The sequence below is a fragment of the Cyprinodon variegatus genome, unplaced genomic scaffold, assembly GCF_000732505.1.
Source record: "Cyprinodon variegatus isolate N-32 unplaced genomic scaffold, C_variegatus-1.0 Scaffold434, whole genome shotgun sequence".
Taxonomy (NCBI): domain Eukaryota; kingdom Metazoa; phylum Chordata; class Actinopteri; order Cyprinodontiformes; family Cyprinodontidae; genus Cyprinodon; species Cyprinodon variegatus.
In genome coordinates this window covers 86,631-108,726 of record NW_015150887.1, presented here as the reverse complement: position 1 = coordinate 108,726, position 22,096 = coordinate 86,631, and the positions used below count along the sequence as shown (strand labels likewise).

The 22,096-nt window shown below is 35.6% G+C and overlaps 1 protein-coding gene across 1 annotated transcript in view; it reads right to left on the bottom strand.

The window, feature by feature from the left end:
- Nucleotides 1-22,096, bottom strand: part of LOC107093598 (non-muscle caldesmon-like) — a 36,279-nt gene that overhangs the window by 5,994 nt on the left and 8,189 nt on the right. The window contains exons 2-12 of the mRNA XM_015388762.1: nt 19,790-19,936; nt 16,797-17,142; nt 15,051-15,190; nt 14,514-14,754; nt 12,815-12,952; nt 9,884-9,927; nt 8,213-8,294; nt 7,459-7,590; nt 5,640-5,738; nt 3,615-3,701; nt 1,813-1,911 (exon numbers count right to left, since the gene is read on the bottom strand). Coding sequence (XP_015244248.1) covers nt 1,837-1,911; nt 3,615-3,701; nt 5,640-5,738; nt 7,459-7,590; nt 8,213-8,294; nt 9,884-9,927; nt 12,815-12,952; nt 14,514-14,754; nt 15,051-15,190; nt 16,797-17,142; nt 19,790-19,936 — 1,531 coding nt within the window. The 3' untranslated portion in view covers nt 1,813-1,836. The remainder of the gene's footprint in view (nt 1-1,812; nt 1,912-3,614; nt 3,702-5,639; nt 5,739-7,458; nt 7,591-8,212; nt 8,295-9,883; nt 9,928-12,814; nt 12,953-14,513; nt 14,755-15,050; nt 15,191-16,796; nt 17,143-19,789; nt 19,937-22,096) is intronic.

The following is a 22,096-nucleotide window of genomic DNA, read 5'->3' as shown; positions in this document are numbered from 1 at the left end:
AGATCTGTTTTGCTTTGTGAGGATCCAATAAAAAAATTAAACAAGATTTTTTTCAACCAAAAACAAATTTTTCTTATATGTTTGAGTTCACCTTGAGCTGTGACACACATCCAAACCAAGGAGAGGAACAGACTGGATATAGAGAACAGCCTGGGATCAGCTGTTTTCCAAACTGAACTATAGGAGCTCATCAAAGCAGCTCAGGTGTCTTGATGAAAACAAAATCAAACTAATTAAGCCAGTGTACAATATTTGTCCTGTATTTCTTTCCCAATTCCTTAAGTTTAAATATGATAATAAGGGAGTTACTTAGAGAAGCTCCAGTTTTATAAATGCATAGGGCCACTGCCCTACAAGTTTTCAATGTTTCTCTGCTTCGGAACAGCTGATTCAGGTCATTGCAGTTCAGCAAAAGCCCGTTAATCATCTATCAATGTGAATCAGCTGTGCTAAAACAGGAAAACCTGAAACCCGAAATAAAGTCCTTGAGGACCATCTTAATAATTTAAATATATGATATAATATTATAAACAAAATAACTGAGAAAAAATTTGACCATTTACATAAGTCTGGCAGCTATATATATATATAATATATATATATATACAGCACCACCTAAGGTCCCTACTGCGAGCATTATAGAAACTAATGATCTGATATACAGTACAACATTACAGATCCTTGCGTTGCTTGGTCAAGGTAAAGTCAAGAGCGCCTAAAGAGGAAAATATTGACCATGGAACCGAAGTTTCGAGGTCAAAATCAAGGCAACACAGAGAGAAGTAAGCCAATTCTCAGAACTCAAGAGGGGATCATCTGGCTGCAGAAATACCAACTTATACCCATATCCGAGTCCCTGGAGAAGCATCACACAACAATGATGCATTGTTACTAAAAGACCTAAGAGCTCCGAAACTCCCTGAACAAGGTACTGACTTCCATGAATGCCTAGCAGCACAATTTACTGGCTGCTGAAGAGTGGGACCCACCCTTAAAGGTGACCGAGGGGCGATTAGTTCTGATAATGAAAGACCCCCAGAAAGACACAGTACCAACAAACTATTGGCCAATAACCTATCTCACCAAAACACAGGAGCTCCTGTTAGGTATCATAGCAGTAAAGATAAGCAAGCACATGGATCAACACATGGGAAATGATCAGAAAATCTTTGGTGAGTAGAAAGTGGAAACCCCCAGGTCAAAATGGGAGCCACATCACAAGGTTGTGGAGAATGTCAGAGCTAAGATCGTGTGGGACTTCCAGATACAAACAAAGTGGTTGTGACCAACCAGCTGGACATTGTGATAATTGATAAGCAGCAGAGGACAGCCATAGTGATCTACGAGGCCATGCCAAATAATGTAATCATAAGGAAAAAAGAACATAAGTTGGAAAAAACTAGAAAGAGCATGAAAGGTGAAAGCAACTGTATTGCCCGTGGTCATTGGAGGATTGCCCTCCCAGAGGTTCTGAGTTCAAGTTCCACTCTCCCATGGACTGCCATGCCAAACAGGGTCCTTGAGCAAGACCCTTAACCCCAGACTGCTCCCCGGGCAGTGACAGCCCACGGCTCCCCAAGGGGATGGGTTAAATGCAGAGAGTGAATTTCCCCATTGTTGGACAATAAAGTGTAAAGAATTTACAGAAGATGGAAATGTTCAAATTAAGCTACATTTTATTGGTCACATTATCTTTTGATTTTGATTGTTAAATGCCCAAACAACTTTCATGTTTAACTTAGGTTATACACACAGTAAACCCCCAGTAGAGATGATAATTAAACCTGAGTTCAGCTTAACAAGAGGTCCTACCATTGTTTTGGTAAGCTGTCCATATTAATCCACAGAGATCTTCTCATACTTTCCATGACCAGTGATAACAAATTTACTCTTTGTACCATCTGCTGTTGCCTGTGAAGAGATGACACACAAGTTGGTTTATTTTATTTTACCTTTTTTCCCTCTGAACATACAGAATTCATCATACATATCAGATCGAAATCATACACATTTTACACCCAACAGTATTGATCCTTGTTACTGCTGTTTCTTTGCTCCTTCACTTTGTGACATAACTAAGCATTTTCTGTTTGAGTATTTTGAAAAGAGAGAGAGAGAGAAAAAAAAAAAAACTAGTAACAAGAAAATTTGATGTCAATCTCACCCAATATTTTGCATGTAGGTAATTATCATATATACTTTATCAATTATTCACACCATCTCAGAATTTTCTGATTGCATCTTTATTGATAATGTTACTCTTTTCTATACCAATCATTTAGAGTTGGAATATCTGATTGTTACCCCTTTTTGGTCAGGACCTCCTTTCTTCCATAAGTAGGATCCTCATTAAATGTTTGTCTCCAGCAGTTTGACAACTCTGTACTATAGGTCCTTGATATAGTATTCACAAGTCAAATGGAACAATTATTTTTGACGATATTTTCCAAAGATTTTTTTAAATTTCATGCCACAAAAGTTTAAATTTTGGAAAGCCCCAGAATATGTCTCAGCGTCTGGCATTAACTAAGGCACATAACCTCAAACAACCTGTACCAATGCCTTGGTGTCTCTTTTTAACCGGGGTGATAAAGAATCTCATAATAATTTCCTATCCTATTCATTCCAGCTGTGTAAATAAGTTGTTCTCTTTTGTGATTTACAAATGTTACCCCACGCTTTATCAAATATCAGCACTTCTTCTTCTTCCCATTTAGAATGCCAGGTGTTTTGTTGTTTAGAAGTTATAAGCTCAAAATGCGTTCTCTTGCCCACATTAAATTAATGAAGAAGACCCTCAGAGTGCAGTTTTTTTTATTGTATCATTCACACACCTGCAGCTGATTCCTTCTTTCCTTAAAGGTATAGAGGATGATCTTTTTTTTCCAGGTGGGTCATCTAAATAAGTGGTCTTCCTAATTTTGAATCATTCTGGTTATATGTTTGTATGCCTTATTAGGAGCAGTGGTCATCTAGCCAAACATTGAGTTAACTCAGTTCCCTATAAAGTCCACTATATAGTCTCTGCTCTATATACTGTAGTTATTGGGGGATTTAGGGCAGAAGTTCGGGCACAGTAAGCTTGTATGAACTATGAGAACAGCAACTTTTAAACAAAGAGTGAAAAGGAAAAATTGGCTCGTGCATGCTAAACGGATGCTCCCTCTCGAGAGCAGGTATGGGGTTGTGGAGGTGCTTTTTTTTTTCTTTAAACAGAGTGGGTGGTTTGAAAAATTTGCAATAATCTTCTGCAATACCTTTAAGGAGTTGTAAACCATGCTTTCCATTTACTGTTAAAAAAGAAAGTAAACCTATCTGGCAGTGCAAGGTGTTATCCTACCTTTAATATCTTAGAAAACTACTTCAGTAATGCCCACATCTACAAAAATCACACACACAACTTACTTCTATTTAGTATTTGCTAAAAAAGGAAGAGGATACTTAGATACACCCTAAACCCCATAAAGTTACAGAAAACACAATGCCGTTGGATTAAGAGGGTATTTAGGTGTATCAATATACCAAAACTGTATGATCTGACATTGAGCGAATAACAGCTAAACATGAAACTCAACTGCCCCTTTTAATATTTTGTAAAAACAGTTTATGCAAACCTTTGGCTTTTGTTCGGTCTTCCGTGATGGGTCTCCAAGTACTTCCCACAGGTGCTTCTTCTGGAGAACATCTCCAGACTTTACATCCTGGAAAGCCATCAAGAACAGCAAAATAAAGTAATTTCAGTACTGACAAGAGACACTGGCCCTTTGAGGAGTGGCAGTCATTACATCATATTTAATTTAATTAATTTACACAGAGTCAGCTACCTTCATATGAAGTGATATGAAAGTGATATGAAAAGTAATTTGATTCACCTCAATTAATTCAATCCAATCCAATAATATAATCAAATTCAAATCCAATGACATCAAATTATTTTCATGCCTGACTTTAATCCTTTATGAGGTAGTTAAATAAAATTGAATTCAATCAAATTTTGTTCAATTTAATTTCAAAACACTTTATTGATACTAAAGGGACAATAAATGCCTGGTATCTCTTACAGGTTTTTTTCAAACAGTTGTTGTATATTTCATTTGTTTGATGGATCTCCATTAGTCTTTCTTATTAATAGAAGCATTTAAATCTGTCTGATGAAGAGGTTACATAGGGGTTGTCCATAATGTTCTTCTTGTTTCATGAACAATGTTTCTATTTAAAACCATTTACAGAGGTTTCAGATGAGTTTCCAGAACAAATTATTCTTGATCAGCTATTTATGTTATTATTTATATGCTGTGATGTTGCTACTTTAACAGAAGCTGGCAAGCCAGACTAACATACAGAATGATATCCCTTGTGCACACTGCAATTAAGTCTGGCTGGCCAGGCAAAGAAGAGATTATCTTCACAACAGACTTAAACAGTATTCAAAAACCCAAAAATCTAAGATTCCTGAAGAAGTACAGTGCTCTCTGTCCCTTTTGTAGCCTTGAGTCTGTCTTCTGCTGGAAGTCAGAGATGTAAAGATGTGGCAGCACCACCACCTGTGGGGCCCCTGTGCTTATGGTTACCTGATTAGACACTTGACCGTTTAGTCTTACAAACTTGTTTGTGAGATAGTCTTTGAACCTGGCAATTATGAAGGCCTCAACTTAAGCCGTGCCCGGACTGTTCTTGGCAAGGTTTTAAAAGGGTAGTGTAAATGGGACTATACTGTGGGAAGTATTGGCAACAAGTCTATAGTCACTGAGGACTGCAGTTGAGTGTTATTTGGTGTAAGAGCAAGGCAGGAGGTCTTCTACAGTACATCACTGGAAGGTTAGGAAAGTCCCCTAGAAGCTGCTCTGGCCAGGCCTTCATAGGCTGGATCATAAAGAAACCAGAATAAGTCTAATCCTATTACAATATTTAGAGAAGAGGTGGAGGATGAGTACATATGCCTTGGTATTCACTTAGCCAACAGATTTAACTTGTGAGGCAACAGTGAAGTAATCTACAAGAAGTGACAGACTATTCTGCTTAGAGAAGCTTCAGTCCTTCATTGTTTATAGTGTTTGCTTCTATAAGTTTGTTATCCAGAGTATTATTTCTTCTGTCATTATCTTTTGGGGTAACATCATCAGAGCAAATAACTCAAACAAGCTCAACAAGCCGATAAAGAAGGCAGGCTCTGTTTAAGGGTCTTCACTGGAACCTCTGGACCACTTCAGTCAAAGGCTTCTCCAGTCTTGCTGCGAGAAATCCCACTACAGATAATCCTTCCTCCAACATGTACTAATATCTAAAACAAGAGTTATTGTAGAAATTGACAGCTTTAGGGAGAAGGTATTGATACTGTAGCTAAAGCTGGTCCACCTGAGGTTGCTTCTACCAGCTTATTTTGCTTAACAGGGGACAAACCATATGCAATTAAATTTTTACACTGATTTTAACTTATGCATAAGGGAGCAACAGATTGCAGCTATGCAGCTAAGGATCTTCAAAAAAAAAAACCAGAGTTAGGGAACCAGAGTGGCAGTCTGTGAGATTTGAACCAGGGATTTTTTAGGTGCCTTACTCTAACCTCTAGACAACCACTTTTTACACATGAGAAGAATAACAACAACAAAAACAAAGATCATCTTAAAAGATGAACTTACAGCTGGTCTAAATGATGGCTGTTTACTACTGGTTTCTGAGGGGCCTTTCACCCAATGTGTGATGAGGTTGGCCACTCCCACCTTCAGACTGCCAGTATCCTGTTTAAGAAAGTGGATGAAAGTTATTAATTTTGATTACATGGAGTTTGATTTAATTGCTATACTAGTGTTCAGGTACCAATGCAAATAAATACAAGTTATTGCCTCCACTGAGGAGGTTAATTTCTAGTCAACTTTGTGTTTATTTCTTTGTTTGTCTGTCCAGGTGCACCTTAGTGCAAGGTAAAGTACAATACATTAAATGTTGGTGATGATCCACATCATAATCACAGTGTATTTTTAAAGCATTCTTTGATATTATCTATATTATTATATAACAAGCAGTTCCCCCTAAACCAGAAAGCAGCAGCAGTGTCTTTTGACAGCTCAAAAAAGTCTGTAATATACACAGAGAAAAGGTGAGCCATGCCTTGCTTGAAGTCTTGATTTGCTGATCAAAGAAGAAAGCAGAGTGCAGAGTAAATGAAGAAGGTGAGAGCAGAACAAACACCAGAGGCTTCAGACACACAGTGTGCCTTATTTGTAAACTTATGAAAGGATTGCAAGGAAATTTGCACTGTCTGAGTGATTTTCTAGTTAAAAATGTGTTTGTATCCTTCATTTTATCTGGTTTAGGTTTAACACTGTGATGATCAATGGAAGATAAATACCCGTTTTGTATATTCTCCAGTAATGTGCAGTAAAGAGCACATCTAACAAAAAACTTTGCAGACCAATATTCTGCTAACCGAATATAAACTTTGCTAGGACAGAACAGCCTAACTTATAATTTAAACTGAGTATATTTAATGTTTTTCAGCAAACCTAAAGTGCCTAATTTAATAAAAGCTAAATGATAATATAAATGTTTCCACAGTAAGCAAAAGGCACTAATCATCTAAACAAACATAACGGTAAGATTACTGGCTGTCAACAGATAGCAGAAAATATTTCACAAGGGCCTTTTTTAATTTATTGTGTAAAATAACACAAGGCCAATCTGCTTCCTTAGTCAATCTGTTATCACTAAAGCAATAATTTTTGTGGATTTAAAATTGGACAGTACGTTTCCCAACAAGAAGTAGAAAACATAGTAGTGTTTATTGCAAATGATCTGTGGTTTCCAATATGTTCTAAGCCTTTTTGTGTCATCTAAGAGTGATAGCAATTTCTTTAAAGAGTTTTTCACAATATAGGCCATTCATAGGATGCCTTTACGTGATCATAATGTGTCTGCATGTTTCCTTAGGTGCATGGTTCACAAAATCAGGCTGCATGGTCGCTACATGGAGGACCGTAGTTGCTTAAATAAATTTGTCCTTTCATTTGGTCAAGCACCAGGCTTTAGACAAAAAAAATTTCTAACCATACTGCATATATAGTTTGCTTGAATTGACTCTGGAAATTCCCTAGAGATGACATGTGCTGTGAATTTTGCTCTATATGGAAAAATTTAATTAAATTTATAAGGTGCCATATTAAGTTCATATAATCAAAATTTCCTCAAACTGCATAAAACACTATGTAGGCATGTAAAACAAGGTTTTAAAACGTGTTTAAAAGTCAGAGTTGTTACATATTTTTGTTATCTTATGGTTTGACGTCTCTTTAATAAGATGAAACAGAAAGTGTTACAATGAAAGTTCGTTCAGAGTTATAACAGTTGCAAAATTCATTCACATTGAGACTCTAGAGAAAACTACTGTAGCTTTGCTCCTGCCACAAGTAAACATGATATATCTTTAACTATTTGTCAGCAACAATTTGGGTATTTTGTTACCTTGGATGGGACCCCCTTTTTTGTATTCCAGGCCTCTCCAGCCTCATACAGATTCTTTTTGGTGGCAACAACCTCTGGGGAGCTGGGTAGATCAGTAAGCGATGACTTCGTTGCACGGGACTCTAGGGAGTTCTTTTAAAAGATAAAGCTGTTTTAGTAATACTTTGACCCTTTAATTCTTCTGTAGCATGTTTTAGATAATCATGAAAAGGCTTGATTGATGAAAAGAACCACAATCTGTATATAAGTCATAGAGTCAGTGTAACAATGAGATTCATCCATCCATCCACCCATTTTCCATCACGCTTATCCGAGCTGGGGTCATGAGGGGTGCTAGTGCCTATCTCCAGCTGTCTGCAAGCGAGAGGCAGGGTACACCCTGGCAAGTCGCCAATCCATAGCAAGGCAACATAGAGACAAACAGGACAAACAACCTTTCATGCACACACTCACGCCTAAGGAGAATTTAGAGAAGCCAATTAACATGGGAGGAAGCCGGGGTACCCGGAGAGAACCTATGCAGGCTCAGGGAGAACAAGCAAACTCTGTGCAGTTCCGGCAAACAATCCCAGAACCTTCTTGCTGCAAGACTGCAGTGGTACCCACTGCACCACTGAGCAGCCTACAATAAGATCCAAATTATTAGAAATGTTAGAATAGATTCATTAATAATATAAATTATTAATGATTCTACTGGATAGTAAAAATCTGACTTTGGGTGCTTTAAACATGTGTGTCTGTGTGGGATGCTAACCTCCACAGCGTGAGTGTATTGCTCCAGCTTGTCATCAATTTTCGTCAGAAGGAGAAGAGGCTGAGTCTTCTTGAAGCTGTTACTAAATTAAGCACAACATGGTACTGAAATCAGTTAAACTGAAAGTTACAGGTTGCTAATAAAATAAGACACATTTGTTTTCCTTAAGCTGTGTAATTTTTCGTTGGATACCCGTGATAAGATACATACTGTAAAAGCTGTCTGTTGATCATGGTGTGGTACGGTGCCCATCCTGCATTAACTCCCTACAGTGTCTCATAGAAGCAGCTTAGAGCAATGCTGCATAGCATACATTGCTGCATAGCATATATCGCTGAATAAATGATTGTTAACTGCATCTACCTCGTTGATACGGTAACTTAAAATTAACCAAAGCAGATGTTCTGTTTTTATTACTTTTCATGGCATCTCTTTCTGTAGCTAAATTTTCTTGATAACATTTCCGTCTTTTTTTAAAGGACAGGATTCGATTACAGATGCTAATAAATGATTCTATATTCTGTCTTTAGAAAATATCAAGTGTGAGGCTGATTTCCTAAATACCAACACCAAGTCAAACTAGGTGTTATTTATATGAACCTATAAATCCTCACAGAGGCATGGCTTTCCCTGAGAGTTCCTTAGAGCTGATAACTTCCTGGAGGAGACTGGCTGGAGCCGCCATTCCTCATCTGAAACCAGAGAAAACACAGTCCCTGACATCTGAACAGAGTTAAGAAGAGCGATGAATCACAACTTGGGAGTATGATAAACTGAGTAATGTGTGGAGGTCTCCCTTGACCCTCTTCTTTGCGTTGCCATGTATGTCTTAAGTTCAGAAAACTAGGGTTAACCATCAAATTGCTTTAAAGCAATTTGGACATAGGGTTGTTGAAACAGTCATTCATCTCTAGGCAAATTTGATAGAAAAATCCTTTTTTTCCTACCCAAGTTAAGGGTGATTTAGACTGATTAATAATTTTCTTCCAACTTACTCCTTTTGTAGACTAGGGCTGCTAGCATTCCTACAGAAAACTATGGAATTGAAGAAAACATGCTTGAAAGCAGCTGTAGAAAAGCTGCTTTTAAAGAAATATTGAAATATTCTTTATCAAGAAATATTTATATTTTTGTAATACAGATATTTTCTCATATTTTCACTCCTCTCTCAGCAACAAAATGAAGATGACTATTTGATAAAAGAAATACTTTAGCGTTAGATGGTTTTATATAAGAATATAGTTTTTAAGTTACAATTTTACGAATTTCTTAATCACACATTTAAAGAAAAAAAGATTAATGCAACTCAGGTTAGATTAACAGTCAAAAAATTAAAAAAGTACAACTTAGAGGTCACTAAATGCAAAAGCTTCAATGAGTCAATCACAGTTAAAACCAAAACAGTAAATAAATGAATTAATGTTTTCACTAGTTTATTTTTGGTAAAAGTGAACTTAAATCCCAGAAATTGTCTAAGACATCTATTTTACAAAGCGGTCTGAGCGCTCTTGCTAATTCTGTACCATTCTTTAGTTGTGTCTCTGGACTACATAAAATAAGGGCCGCAAATGACCCTTAGGCAGAATTTTTTTTATTCCTCTGCCTTTAAAGCTATGAACAACTTGAGTTGAAAGGAAAATTCTCAAAATAAAAATATCTAAACATGGTTACCTTTTCTTTAGTGAACGGTTCAGGGAATTGGTTCTCTCTGCAATCTAAAAAAGAAGGGTTTTAAAAAATTAGCTTTATAAAAAGTTCTCTGACTTAGATTTGTGCATGAAAAAGTATATCAGCTAGTTGACAAGACATTTTGAGTATACTCCTATACTCAAAATGCCATCCCCCAATATAAGATCATTATATTAACAGCAGTTACATAGTAATTACACTTTAGGTCACTGAAGCAATTCAAGCACAAACATTATAGATTGTAAAAAGGTTTGCATCATACATGCTGTTTTTAAGTCCAATTTTTTATTTTTTTTTTTTTGTGCCTGATGGACTTTGCTAAAGTTTAGTTGAGGTAATGAGTAAAAATATCCTTTCCTGGAGTAAACAGTTTTCGAAAAAGCTTGCAGTTAATATAAATCCTTTTTTTTACATCATTAAAGCGATGAAGCAAACAGTGAAAGGATTAGTGGGCTATATCATCCACCTCATACCAGTGTAGAAGATCAGTTTATGGTGAGTCTGTTACGATAAATATAAGGCAACAGAAACACTAATAAATACTGGAAAGTAGTGGCTCCATTTACTTAGTTGAAGCTTGGTTGATCTCAAACAGACCAGTGAGCAACTGAGGGCTCAAACAACTTTGCAAAAACCCTCCCATGTTGTTTGGCTGAATAAAACAAAACCAAATTTAAATGTAGTGTTACATTTTTAAAATAATTGACTGTTAACATATTGCTTTATCATCCAGCAAGAAACATTTAGGCTTTAGCAGAAAAAGCACTGCAAAGCCCTACTGTAATTTGAGTGTTGTTCCATTTCTCCTGGCAAATAATTTAGCTTCTTGAAGGCCTAAACCTGACAGTGTTGAACATAAAGGGAAAAAGCAAATAAAAGACTAAGAAAATATTGGCAAATTTCAGAGGGTGTGGCAAAAATCTCCTCAGCATCCATTTTGTGTTAAAACAAAAATACACAAGCTGATGCACTTATATATTGGAAATCTCTAAAAAAAAAAAAAAAAAAAATTAATTCTTGTCATTATATGTCCATCCTTTCAGTTAAATGCAATTCTACCAACTTTTATGTCTTTCTCACTTAGATAATGCTAATCAACTATTCCAATTGGAAATATTTCAGAATAAATCTTTGCTGTCTGATGCATAAGGTTCTCTTTAGTATTTCCACACCGGAGCAATGTGATTACCTTCTGAATCTGGATCAACTGACTTAGAAACTAAGAAGGTTTTTCCTAACATTTACAGTTCTACGCGCTCTTATGGAGTGAATATTGTTCCATTATTGCAAACACAAAACATGTTTTGTAATTCAAAATTCACAAAAGATTAAAAACAATTAAATAACGAAAATTCTTCTATATTCTAAAAAGTATTTTTTTTTTACTTATTGTTTATTTCCTTTTATTTTTTCAACAGTCCTTTTCATTTATTGTGGTAGCCTTTTTGTAGGACTATTGTTAATCTGTTTTTCGGGGGTATTTTTTGCTTTTCAGTTTTTTGACATGATTTTTTTTAAGTCCACCCAGAGGAGGGCTGACTGTCTGAAAACTATACTCGAGTAAGACCCCCATTACTTCATCATATTTTCACTAAATTTAAAGCACTAAAATGCATCATATCATCTGATTTAATGAAAAAGTTGTATTATGATGTGAAATTATCTTATTTTCAGTAGATATTCTTCCCCATCCAGAGCAATTTTGGACCTTCGAAAGAAAGAGAATGTGATCCGAAAAATGCAATTTGAAAAGAATGTTATTTGTAAAACTTAGTCAGGAAAAAAAGAAAGGATAAGTAATAAAAGAATACAAATCATTTGAAAAAGAAAATCTGAGAAAACAGAAAAGTTATCTCCAAAACCATTTTTTTTTAATTAAGAAGTCTTGGAATGCTTCAGATTGCAGTGTTTTTAAATATCCATTTAGAAAATATATTAATTGCCTCCAACAAAGTTGAAACAAAATTCACTCCATACATTTACACCTTCCAAGATATATGGTATTTCCATTGTATACCATAAAACCCTAAAGGTTTGTGCAAATGAACCTGAAAGTTTCCACCCATTTGTCAGTGAGTCCATTCTCTCTCCTGTGACATCTGTGTTTTCTTTTTATCCAAAAACTCGGTGGGAAAATGTGCGACACACACATGCAGCATGTTATACACATCTGTTCATAGAACCTTACTGTTGACAAAGACAACATCAAGAGGTGTTAAGGTGCAGCCAGGTCATGCTAAAGTCACACAAACACACATGCAAACTTACAACAGCAACATGACTGAAACCGTCAGCTGTGGAAAATATATACAGTTCCAGGTTAGCTTGGAAATTCTTCATTCAAATGTATCTCATAAAAGTCTGTTAAACATTAAATAAGAATGTGGTATGAAGTTTCTCTATGGATTTGTTGTTAATATTTGATTAACTGTGATATTGGATAAAACGCTTCTGTATTTTTGTCTTTTATTTTACAAAAAGTTAGCTTAGTGTATCTCAAACATTATTCTGAATAATTATCTAAGAAATTTAACAGAAATAACAAAGAATTCAAAATATATTATTATCAATGGCTTATCCAGTTGCATCATTTCAGCTTTTGTTTTCTTTTATCCCTGAGAAAAGATAACTTTGTCCAAAATGTTTTTCACAGTTTTCAGATATATTTGCAATTTCTAATTGAACAAACAGTCTGAAAACCAGGATGATACGTTAGATATTATCTTTTATGAGATTTTGCTTTTGCAGCTGTATCTTGATTACAGATTGAAAAGAAAAGTCTTTAAATGTTTATAGCTATTGAAATGTTGCATGATTCAGCAACCACATAACCCTGGCAGGCTGTTTAGACAAATGCTGAATGTAATCTATCGGGAGTTGTCGGGATATACTGCGTGCTTTTTTTTTAGATACCTTTGGTGTTGAAACTTTGGGAGTAATGGGACTAAACACTTCCTCTCCATCTGTGCTGGATGTACTCAGAGTCTTCATCCTTTCTGCTGCCTCCATTCTCCTCTTATCCATATCTTCCTTCATCTTTCTTCTTTCCTCCTGCATAGAAGGCCAAAAACACTTTATTATACTATAAAGTATAGTATATGATAAAATTCCATCATGATCACTCTTCTCCAAACTCACATTTCCCATGATGTTAAACTAAAAATTTTAAATCATGTCAATTTTTTTTTTTCTGTCTCTTTAAACTTCCCTTATCATGTTTGTTCCGTAAAGAATAAAAACCTGTTTAAGTTGGTTTATTAAAACATTAATAAAAAGGAGCATCAACATGTTTACGCTGAATCAGAACAATCTTTATTTATGTCCAAAAGGGCAAATAACCTTCCTGAAAAAAAGTCATTTCCGAGTGGACCATAAAGATCATTTTAATTTGTTGTGTAAAAGACAAAATAGCAGGTTGTAGTAGTGCGAAAAGGGTTATTTTAAATCAAGCAGTGTTCCTGATTACTAACAGTTACTAACAGTTTGGTACAGAAGGCCTACAAATTCCAAATGGATCATTTCAGACCTTAAAAAACTAACAGCAAACTGAAGTTAACTATCTCAATGCATATTTAAAAAATGAAGAACTCTTATCTCTGTTATTTTTGTTTATGTTCATGTATGTGTGTTCTTTTTTCTTGTGCCGATTTACTCTTATCTAATGATTTCTTGATCTGCCACTTTTTACTTTTACTTGAGTACCAATATGTAATCAATTTCTGGGTTACTCGACCCTCCTTTGATAAATACCTTGATATCCACCTGAATAATAAACAGGGCTGGAGGCATAACACTGCTGCTCCAGCAGCTATTCACCATGAAAGAAAAACTCATAATAAAGTCCACCTTTGTTCAAGGATGTCCCACTGAGTCAGTGAAGGCAGTGGGACACAGAAGGGCTGCAGAAAAAAATATCTTCCCTTTTAGAAAATGAATTCAGTGAATGATTCTGCAACCTAAACATGCAAACAAGGTTTATCACAGATCTTTCCTTACTGTAGCTGTTTGATCTTTCTAACCATCAATGTTATAAAGAAGCCTTCTAGGTGTTTTTGCACCCATGCCATGATTTGTACACTTTTTTCTTTTTTTTTTTTTTTGTAAATGATTGTTCTTTTCTCAACTATGGTTAGATATGCAAATTGTATGGCTCACCAGTTGCCTCACTATGTTGCACATTTATTCAGTTTAATATGTGCATGTCCTTTTTGTAATTACTTTATTTATTTTTGGAAAATTCTACTAGTATATTGTTGCTTCTATTTTTCTTTTTGTCTCTCATACATTAGAGTTTTCCCCATTGCTGTACAATAACGTATTCTATTATATTCTGTTCTGTTCGGTTCTATTCAATTCTATTCTGTTCTGCTCTATTCTATTATATTATATTCTATTCTATTCTGTTCTGTTCTATTCTATTTTATCTTTTCTATTTTATTCTATCTGTTCTATTCTTTACAATCCTGTTCTATTTTATTGTAATCTATTCTATGCTGTTCTATTCTATAGTTCTATTCTCTCATATGACAGCCTTTGAGTGTACCTACATATCATCTGTGTAAACTAGTCCTTAGTTCAAAAAGTTTTGCTTTTGGAGAAAAAGGATGAGCACCTCCTCTAGAGCCAGCTGTTGCCTCTCCTCTTCCTCCCTTTTGCGCTCCTCCTCTGCACGAGCTCTGCGCCTCTCCTCCCTCCTCTTCTTCAGCTCCTCCAGCTCCTGCTCGGCCTCTATCTGTCTGTGTCTTATTTGCTCCAGCTCCTGACTTTCCTTTTCTTGCAAGCTCTGACGGATTTTCTCCAGTCGCTGCTCAGCTTCCAGGAAGGGCTTTGCTTCCTCTGACTCTGCAGTTTTTCTGCATACAGGAAAAGATTACCTTGATTTAGGTTCTGGACAATGAAACACCACATGGGACTTTTTTATAAACCCTTGCATTTATTTCCTGAATATGACATTTGTATTAATAAAATAGTCTTACATTTTTACTGATTTTTGACGTAAATACAAAATTAATCAGTAGATGAACAGAGTGATGATATTAGCAGATTGTTCTGCTTTGCTCATGCTTGAAAAGGAAACATCTGTTTCTTTCAGATGCTGGATAGATAAACTGGAATTTGTTTAGATTATTTTCTAATTCACACCACTCACCTGCTGGATCTGTTCATTTGATTCTCAGATGATGTAACTTCCTTACTGGTAGTGACACTCCTGGGGCTCCTGTGTTTTGGTTCTTGGCAAAGGAAAACCTTCGATGTGTAGGACACTCTAGCTTCTTTCTTTTCCACTGCCTGTTTGCCAAAAAATAGATTTTCTTTCATGGGAGTATGATTAAGGAAATGTTGTCTGCTTAACATTCTTCAGTATATTAATATGAAGATGAATGAATTTACATTGTCCATTTTATTTTCCACTTCTCTTTATGTTTCTGAATGATATAACTCGAATGAGTTGAATTTTCTGGAAATAATCCATCCAACAAGTTATTCATTGTTGATGCCCACTTAACTTTAAGGGATGATGGGCAACTGGTGCCTCTGGACAGGTTTCCAATTCATCACAGGGTAACAATGAGACATGAAGGTCAAACAAACATGCACAAAAACCCTTACAATGATCAATTTAGAGACAGCAAACAATCTAGCAGACAGGTTTTCAACTGTTGGACAAAGCCAGAGTACTTGGAGATAACTCATGGATGCAAAGAGGGAAGAAAAGTAATTTGCCTAAAGACACGTAATGTCTGACTATGCATCCTAATTTTCTTTGCTAAACTAGAAATGTCATAAATCTTAGGATTTGGAAAGAAAAAAAAAGAGCTTTAAGCCCACTTGCCTGTGCTGTAATACATTTTTATGAACTTAAAAAATGTAAAATGCTTTATGAACTGCATATTATATAAAATTGAAGAAAATGTAGAACTGGTGATGGTTTTGTGATCTCATGAGAGAATGGATGTCGACCTTCAGATCATGGTGCTCATTTGGGGTACTTAAGCAAGTATTGAGAATCAATGTTTTTAATAATTTAACTCTTCCAAAAATTGTGTTTTAGAATCTAAGACAATATTTCTTCAAGAGTTAAAGGTAGCAAAATGTCAAATATCATCATCATGATGATATTTGACATTTTGCAACCCTTATCTCCGTCTGTAGCTGTACTAAGAAAGGTTTAGGCAGCTATATACTGACCCATTTTCCTCACTTTGCCACTTTCTTTTGCTGCCATTTTATTTAGCATCTTCAGCTGTTAATGAAAAAAATCTCTTTTCTGTGATTTTATTTTGCTGTTGTTGCCAAAAATCAACTAAAAAACAACAAAAATAAATAAATCTAATGAGCTCCACAAATCAATGTTACCAATTGTCTCTCCTTCACCTGCAGTTCATTAAGAACTCTGCTGGATGTCTTGTAGCAGGCACTGGAGGATTTAGGATATTAACATGGTTTGCACTCAGTTATTTAGCCGATCTCCCAAACTGACTAAAATGTAGCAATGAGAAGGTCTGTCCAAATGCTCTTGGTAAAGTGGAAGGCCTAATTAAAGCACTGCAGGGATAGACAGGGCTTTTACAGTCACTCCCTAGTTTCTGGAATAAAAAACCCCGGCATTCATACAACCCATACTTTACAGGATTCTTTTCAACATTGGTTTTTAATTTAATCTTAGTTCTATTACTTCTGTTAGGGCATGATTTTTCACACTTTATCACGGAAATCTCCCTTTATTGTCCGTTTTAATTTTTTGATTAATGTTTTGTGAATTGCTTTCTTTTTACCCCTTTGTGAGTCAATCTGGTGACATCATTGTTGTTATTAAAGGGGATGTATCAACAGGATCTAAATTGAAATGAATGTATAAAATGCTGCTGTATTTTATATTTAAAAAAAGCCTTACCTCTGTATTTGGCCTTTGAATCTCCTTTACTGTTCTTGGAAAAACTTCCTTCTCTTTCCTTCTCCTGGCCTCTTCCTCTTGTTCTTTCTTGCTCTCCACCTTTGCTCTGATGATGTCACTTTCCTCCTGCTCACGTCTTTGGAATCGGTTGTAAGGCACGGAAGGCTCTGGAGGCTTTTTGACTACATTATTCTTTATAAAGACATTTTCGTCAGCTTCCTCCTCTTTGCCGTTGAGGCTCAGCTCCTGAAGATGCTGCAGTCTTTGTTTCTCTTTGCGCTGAGTCCAGTCACTAAAGCCCTCATCTTCCTCAAGAGATGGAAAACCGCTGGGTTTTAATTCATATCTGAAGATAGAGACAAGACTGTTTTAACTGTAGTATTTGGGTGACATACTTATTATCATGTACCTTTCAAATAAGTATTTATAAACTTAAATCGCAGCCATAAATGATGACTATTTAATTGTGTTTAATTCACCAAGCAAAGCTTGTTGTAAATGTCTCCTTTTGGCTGCTAGAACATCTGAGAGACATCTACAGTATAGTCAGGAAGTGAGTTAGTTTTCTGCAGAGTTCCCTTTCATTGACGGATTGGGTTTCAAAGGTGCAGGATGATTACATTTCGAGGAACCGATTATGGAGGCCTGACTTTATTGATTAAACAATTAAAGAAGATTTACTCTGTGTTTGGTGTTTCTGTGTGAATTAGTTGTATGGTATGATCAATATTGAGCAAATTAATGGTAAAAAAAACATATTTTTAGTAGGTAAACAAACATCAAAAGTTTTCTTTTAAAAATATCCACGGTTGGTTGTAGCAATTACCTTTATTTGTGAAAAAAAAAAACAATTCCATGAAAATATAGCGTAATTAAAATACTGTCAGCTGTTTAGTTGTAATACATTTTTAAAAAGTATTGTCCCACAGATCTCCACCACGTTCTTTTTGCTGCAAGGCATTCTGGGTAAACTGCATATGCTTGGTCTTGTTGCGCTAGCTCTGCCAAGCCAAAACAACAATGAGTAACATTTAACCTTTTCAATTTAAACCAGAGCATGCTCAAATTGATAAGAATGTAGAAATGATAAAGATGAGGAGGAAGAAGAGGGGAGAGTTGGCTGAAGAAGCTGCTGCTGCTGGGATATGCTGACCCAGATGGAGAATAATGGTACACAGACCTCCAGTTTCTTACTGAAGCTGTTTACAGTTAAAATCTAGATCAAAATAAATTAAATAAGTATTTCCCCAGATATGTCAGAATGATGTTATAATGACTAAAAGTTTTTAATGTTAGCTTCTGAGAACTTTCCGACCTGCTCCAATTCAACATTTGGTGCAGAGTTTTGTACCCATTAAATCAGAGTAAGTTATCTTTTAAATGCATTTCTGTAAAATAGTTTAGATTAAAATGAATAAATGGCTATTTAAGTTTCCTCTCTTTTTTTTGTACTGTGTATGATTTCCACTTTTAATCAGACTTGTCTCTTTGAGTTTCCCCCCAGCGTGCTGTTAACAGTGTTATGTGTCTCTGGGAGATGGCAGAAGGAATTCACTCAGCATTCCACAAATGATTAGAACTCTTGATCACCCATTGGAACCCCAACTCACTGCCTGATCATGGTTAAGATAACAACCCTAAACAAACACTAGAGATTCTATTTTAGTGTCTGGAAAACCGCTTACAAAGCAGTCCTTGAGGTGATTGTTTAGGAAGGAAAAGATCTTCTGCATCAGAGGGCATTCCAGGTAATGCACTAGAAAAAAGATCTGAGTGATAAACTGCTACAAAACTACTAAATCCTTTAACTTCCCTAAAATGTTTATTTGAAAGGGAGCGCTGCTGCATCTAGTCAAAAGTTCTGGAAGTGACTTAATGTTGAATCACAGCCTCAGACTAGCTGAGACACAGATGAGATGGACGAGGTGTTAGAGTGGAAAGCAATAATTTAAAGGCCTTAATTACAAGTCTGCTTCCACACCACAGACTGAGGCATGGTGATCCTTTACCTTGGAGACATTCTCTGCATGCTTTGTAATGACAAAACAGCCTTGGGTTCAACATCAGATCATCACAGGATGGGGATTTGAAGGGAAATCGTTTCCTGCTTCTCTCAGTGATGTTTTCTGTCCTTATGTCATCAGTGAAAGAAGGCAAATAAGCTAACATGGGTCAATGCAAAATAATGTCACAGATGTCTGCTTTGATTCAACCTTGTCTCCCAGCAGAGGATTAACAGTATTAAGCACTAAAAAGTGTAAAAACAAAGAAGGGAAATTATTGGAAAAATAAATAATAAAAAGCTAAAATGCAAGAAAACAAGACCTAAATAGGAAAATTAGAAACAGGTAGTAGGAATGTTTACGGTAAATAAAATCAAGACCCAAGCACCTCGGAATTATGATAGTGATGAAATATAGACTTCATAACTGCAGGTAAAGAACTTCTTTTGAAAGGAAAGCATCGGGAGAAACTTATGGTTATGTTCCTTATTGTTATGTATAGTGGGATATGTTGTTACAAGACAAGTTTGACAATTACTACAATAGTAATAAGATAATTTGTATTTATTGTTAAGGTCACAATAATAGTTTGAACACCAAACCAACTGCCATCAAAATTCTTTTACTCAAACAGAAAACTCAGATCAGGTCTAGAGTAATCCAGCTGTAAAGGCATCAAACATTTATGTGCAAAGCAAACAGGAAAGGAATTCATTTCAGTGCATGTTGGAATTTTGTACTTAATGATACATTTATTTATTTTTTGGTCAAGACTAGATCATAATAATATTTTAAAGTTGTATTTTAATAATTAATTAACTGATTATTTCTAATGTGTAAAAAAAAAAACCCTACAACAAGGACATAAAGTAAGTAAGGAAGTCTGGAAAGTCTGCAATCAAGTCTTATTTATCCAGCAAAATTGAAGAAAAACCCATTTCTAGTTTCATTAAAAAGCTGAAGATGAGGACAGTCCTTATGCGTACTCACATGTTCCTCTCCTCTGGTGCCTCATTCTCTGGAGATGAGTCTTCGGGTGTTGAGCCGCTGTTCCTTCGGCGTAAAGATTCTCGAGCTTTTCGGCGACGTTCCCGTTCCACCTCTTCAGCATCCTCAATACTCCTCTGAGCAGTGAGTCTGGAAAAAAAGGATAATTATTAAATGAAGTCGAGCTGAAATTAAATGAGTCGAGCTGTACTTAATTTATCTTCATCTATTTCTCTTTCTTTTCTTTGATATTAAGCTTATTGATCTTGGACCAAAGTCTACATTTGGTGATACCAAGAGATTTGAGATTTAGAGTGAAGATATATATTCAGATATAAATCTAACATTTAGAAAAATAAATGCAGGTATACATTTTTCGATTTACATACATTTTATTTTTATTTATCTGTTTATTTATTTATTTGAATAAGGACAATGCACATTTATCAACATGTCAACTCAAAGCATCAATATAAATATGCCAGAATTAGCACTACAGCTAACTTGTATCTATTATCAAAAGGCATAAATAACGTATTTATATTGGGATCAACATATATAAACATAACATATATTCATAGATACAGGAGTACAAAATCAGTTAATCAAAGAGAGTCCAAATCAACTTAACATATATATTTTTTTTACAGTTTTACAACCGGTGAAAATTTATAGTTCAAACATGTCAGAAAAAAGGTAGAGAAGCACATTGCTTGATTTGCATACATCAAAGAGTAAAAAAAAAAAGAGAGGGGGGGGGGGGGGTGCTTAAAGCCAATTTCAATGTCAATGATATTAATTCAATTTACAAAAATTAATATTTGGAAAGGTCAAAAGACATTAACAGTCTGCACTGCACGATATTATTTTGCTTTGCTTCACCTAGTACCTAGTACCCAGTATCACCCTTTGCACGTTGCCGTTACCAACAATATTGTAAAAGGTTAAAGAGGCCAGAGCACAGCTGGATGTAAATGAGCTTGTAGTGTCAACAGTGTGAACAGATAGATGACAGAGTTTATAAAGGGTGAGAAAGAACAGCAGGAAGCAACAATACCACAGCAGTTCAGTCACTGACACACTAGAAAAAAATTGAAATCTAGATAAGTCCTTTTTTCTTAAAATAAGTGCTTTTGTTCTTGGATTGAGGAGGTAAAAGAGACACCTTGCCAATTGAACAAGACAATTTACACTTAAAATAGGAAAACACAATTGCATTGTCTTATTTCAAGTGCATGTTATCTAAATATCATATTTTAAGAGTAAAAATACTCATTCCATTTGCAAACTATCTTATTTACCTACTCAAATTAAGGGTAAATACCGGTAATTTAAAACATTTTAACTTATTTCTAGATCGTTTTTCCAGTGCAAATAAGTTCAAATGAGAGCCACGAGTTAGAAAATATTACTATATTATAAAATTATTTTGTGGGTTCTGTAAAATATTTGGCAAAAGTTGATTCTTACTTCACTGTTTTATTATTAACTGATCAAAAATGGAAACGGAAAAAAGGTCCTCTACAATAATAAACAAGTATTTTCTTACATTTGACTGAAACATATTTAAAATCTTTTATCTGCTGCTACCATTTGTTCTGTTGTTTAGCTGTGGCATTAGCTTAAAGATCACTTTGAGATCACTCAAAAAAGAAAAATTATTTTGTGGCAAGTTTGACAAGTTCCCAATATTATAATAAAAGCCTGCTCAGCAGAAAGAACTCATCTGTAAGGACACAATGTTGCAAAGGCCTAAAACAAACTGTTTCTCCCAGCAAGCAGCTTTTCTCCGTTCTTCTGTTGGTCGCCTGTAAACTGACACTTGAAGCGAGAACAGACACGCTGTCTCATAATACAATGGCTGACAAGGTTCCCTTAAGCAATGGAGGTCAGAAGCAGTTTAGGAACAATGATTTATGTTAAACAGTGGATGAAGTTTAAGGACTCAAAATTCCTAGAAGAAATTTAGTTTCTGTTTTAATTTTTTTTTATGTTACATCTCAAGGTACTTACAAAGAACAGCAGCTGCATTGACTTAGACTTTTTGTATACACAGTGCATAAAAGTGGGCTGCTCAGTGGCGCAGTGTTTAGCACTGCTGCCTTGCAGCGAGGTTAAAGGTCCGATTCCAGACCCGGGGTATTTCTGCGTGGAGTTTGCATGTTCTCCCTGAGCATGCATGAGCATGCATGGGTTCTCTCCGGGTACTCCGGCTTCCTTCCACAGTCCAAAAAGATGACTGTTAGGTCAATTGGCTTCTCTAAATTCTCCTTAGGCGTGAGTGTGTGTGTGAATAGTTGTTTGTTCTGT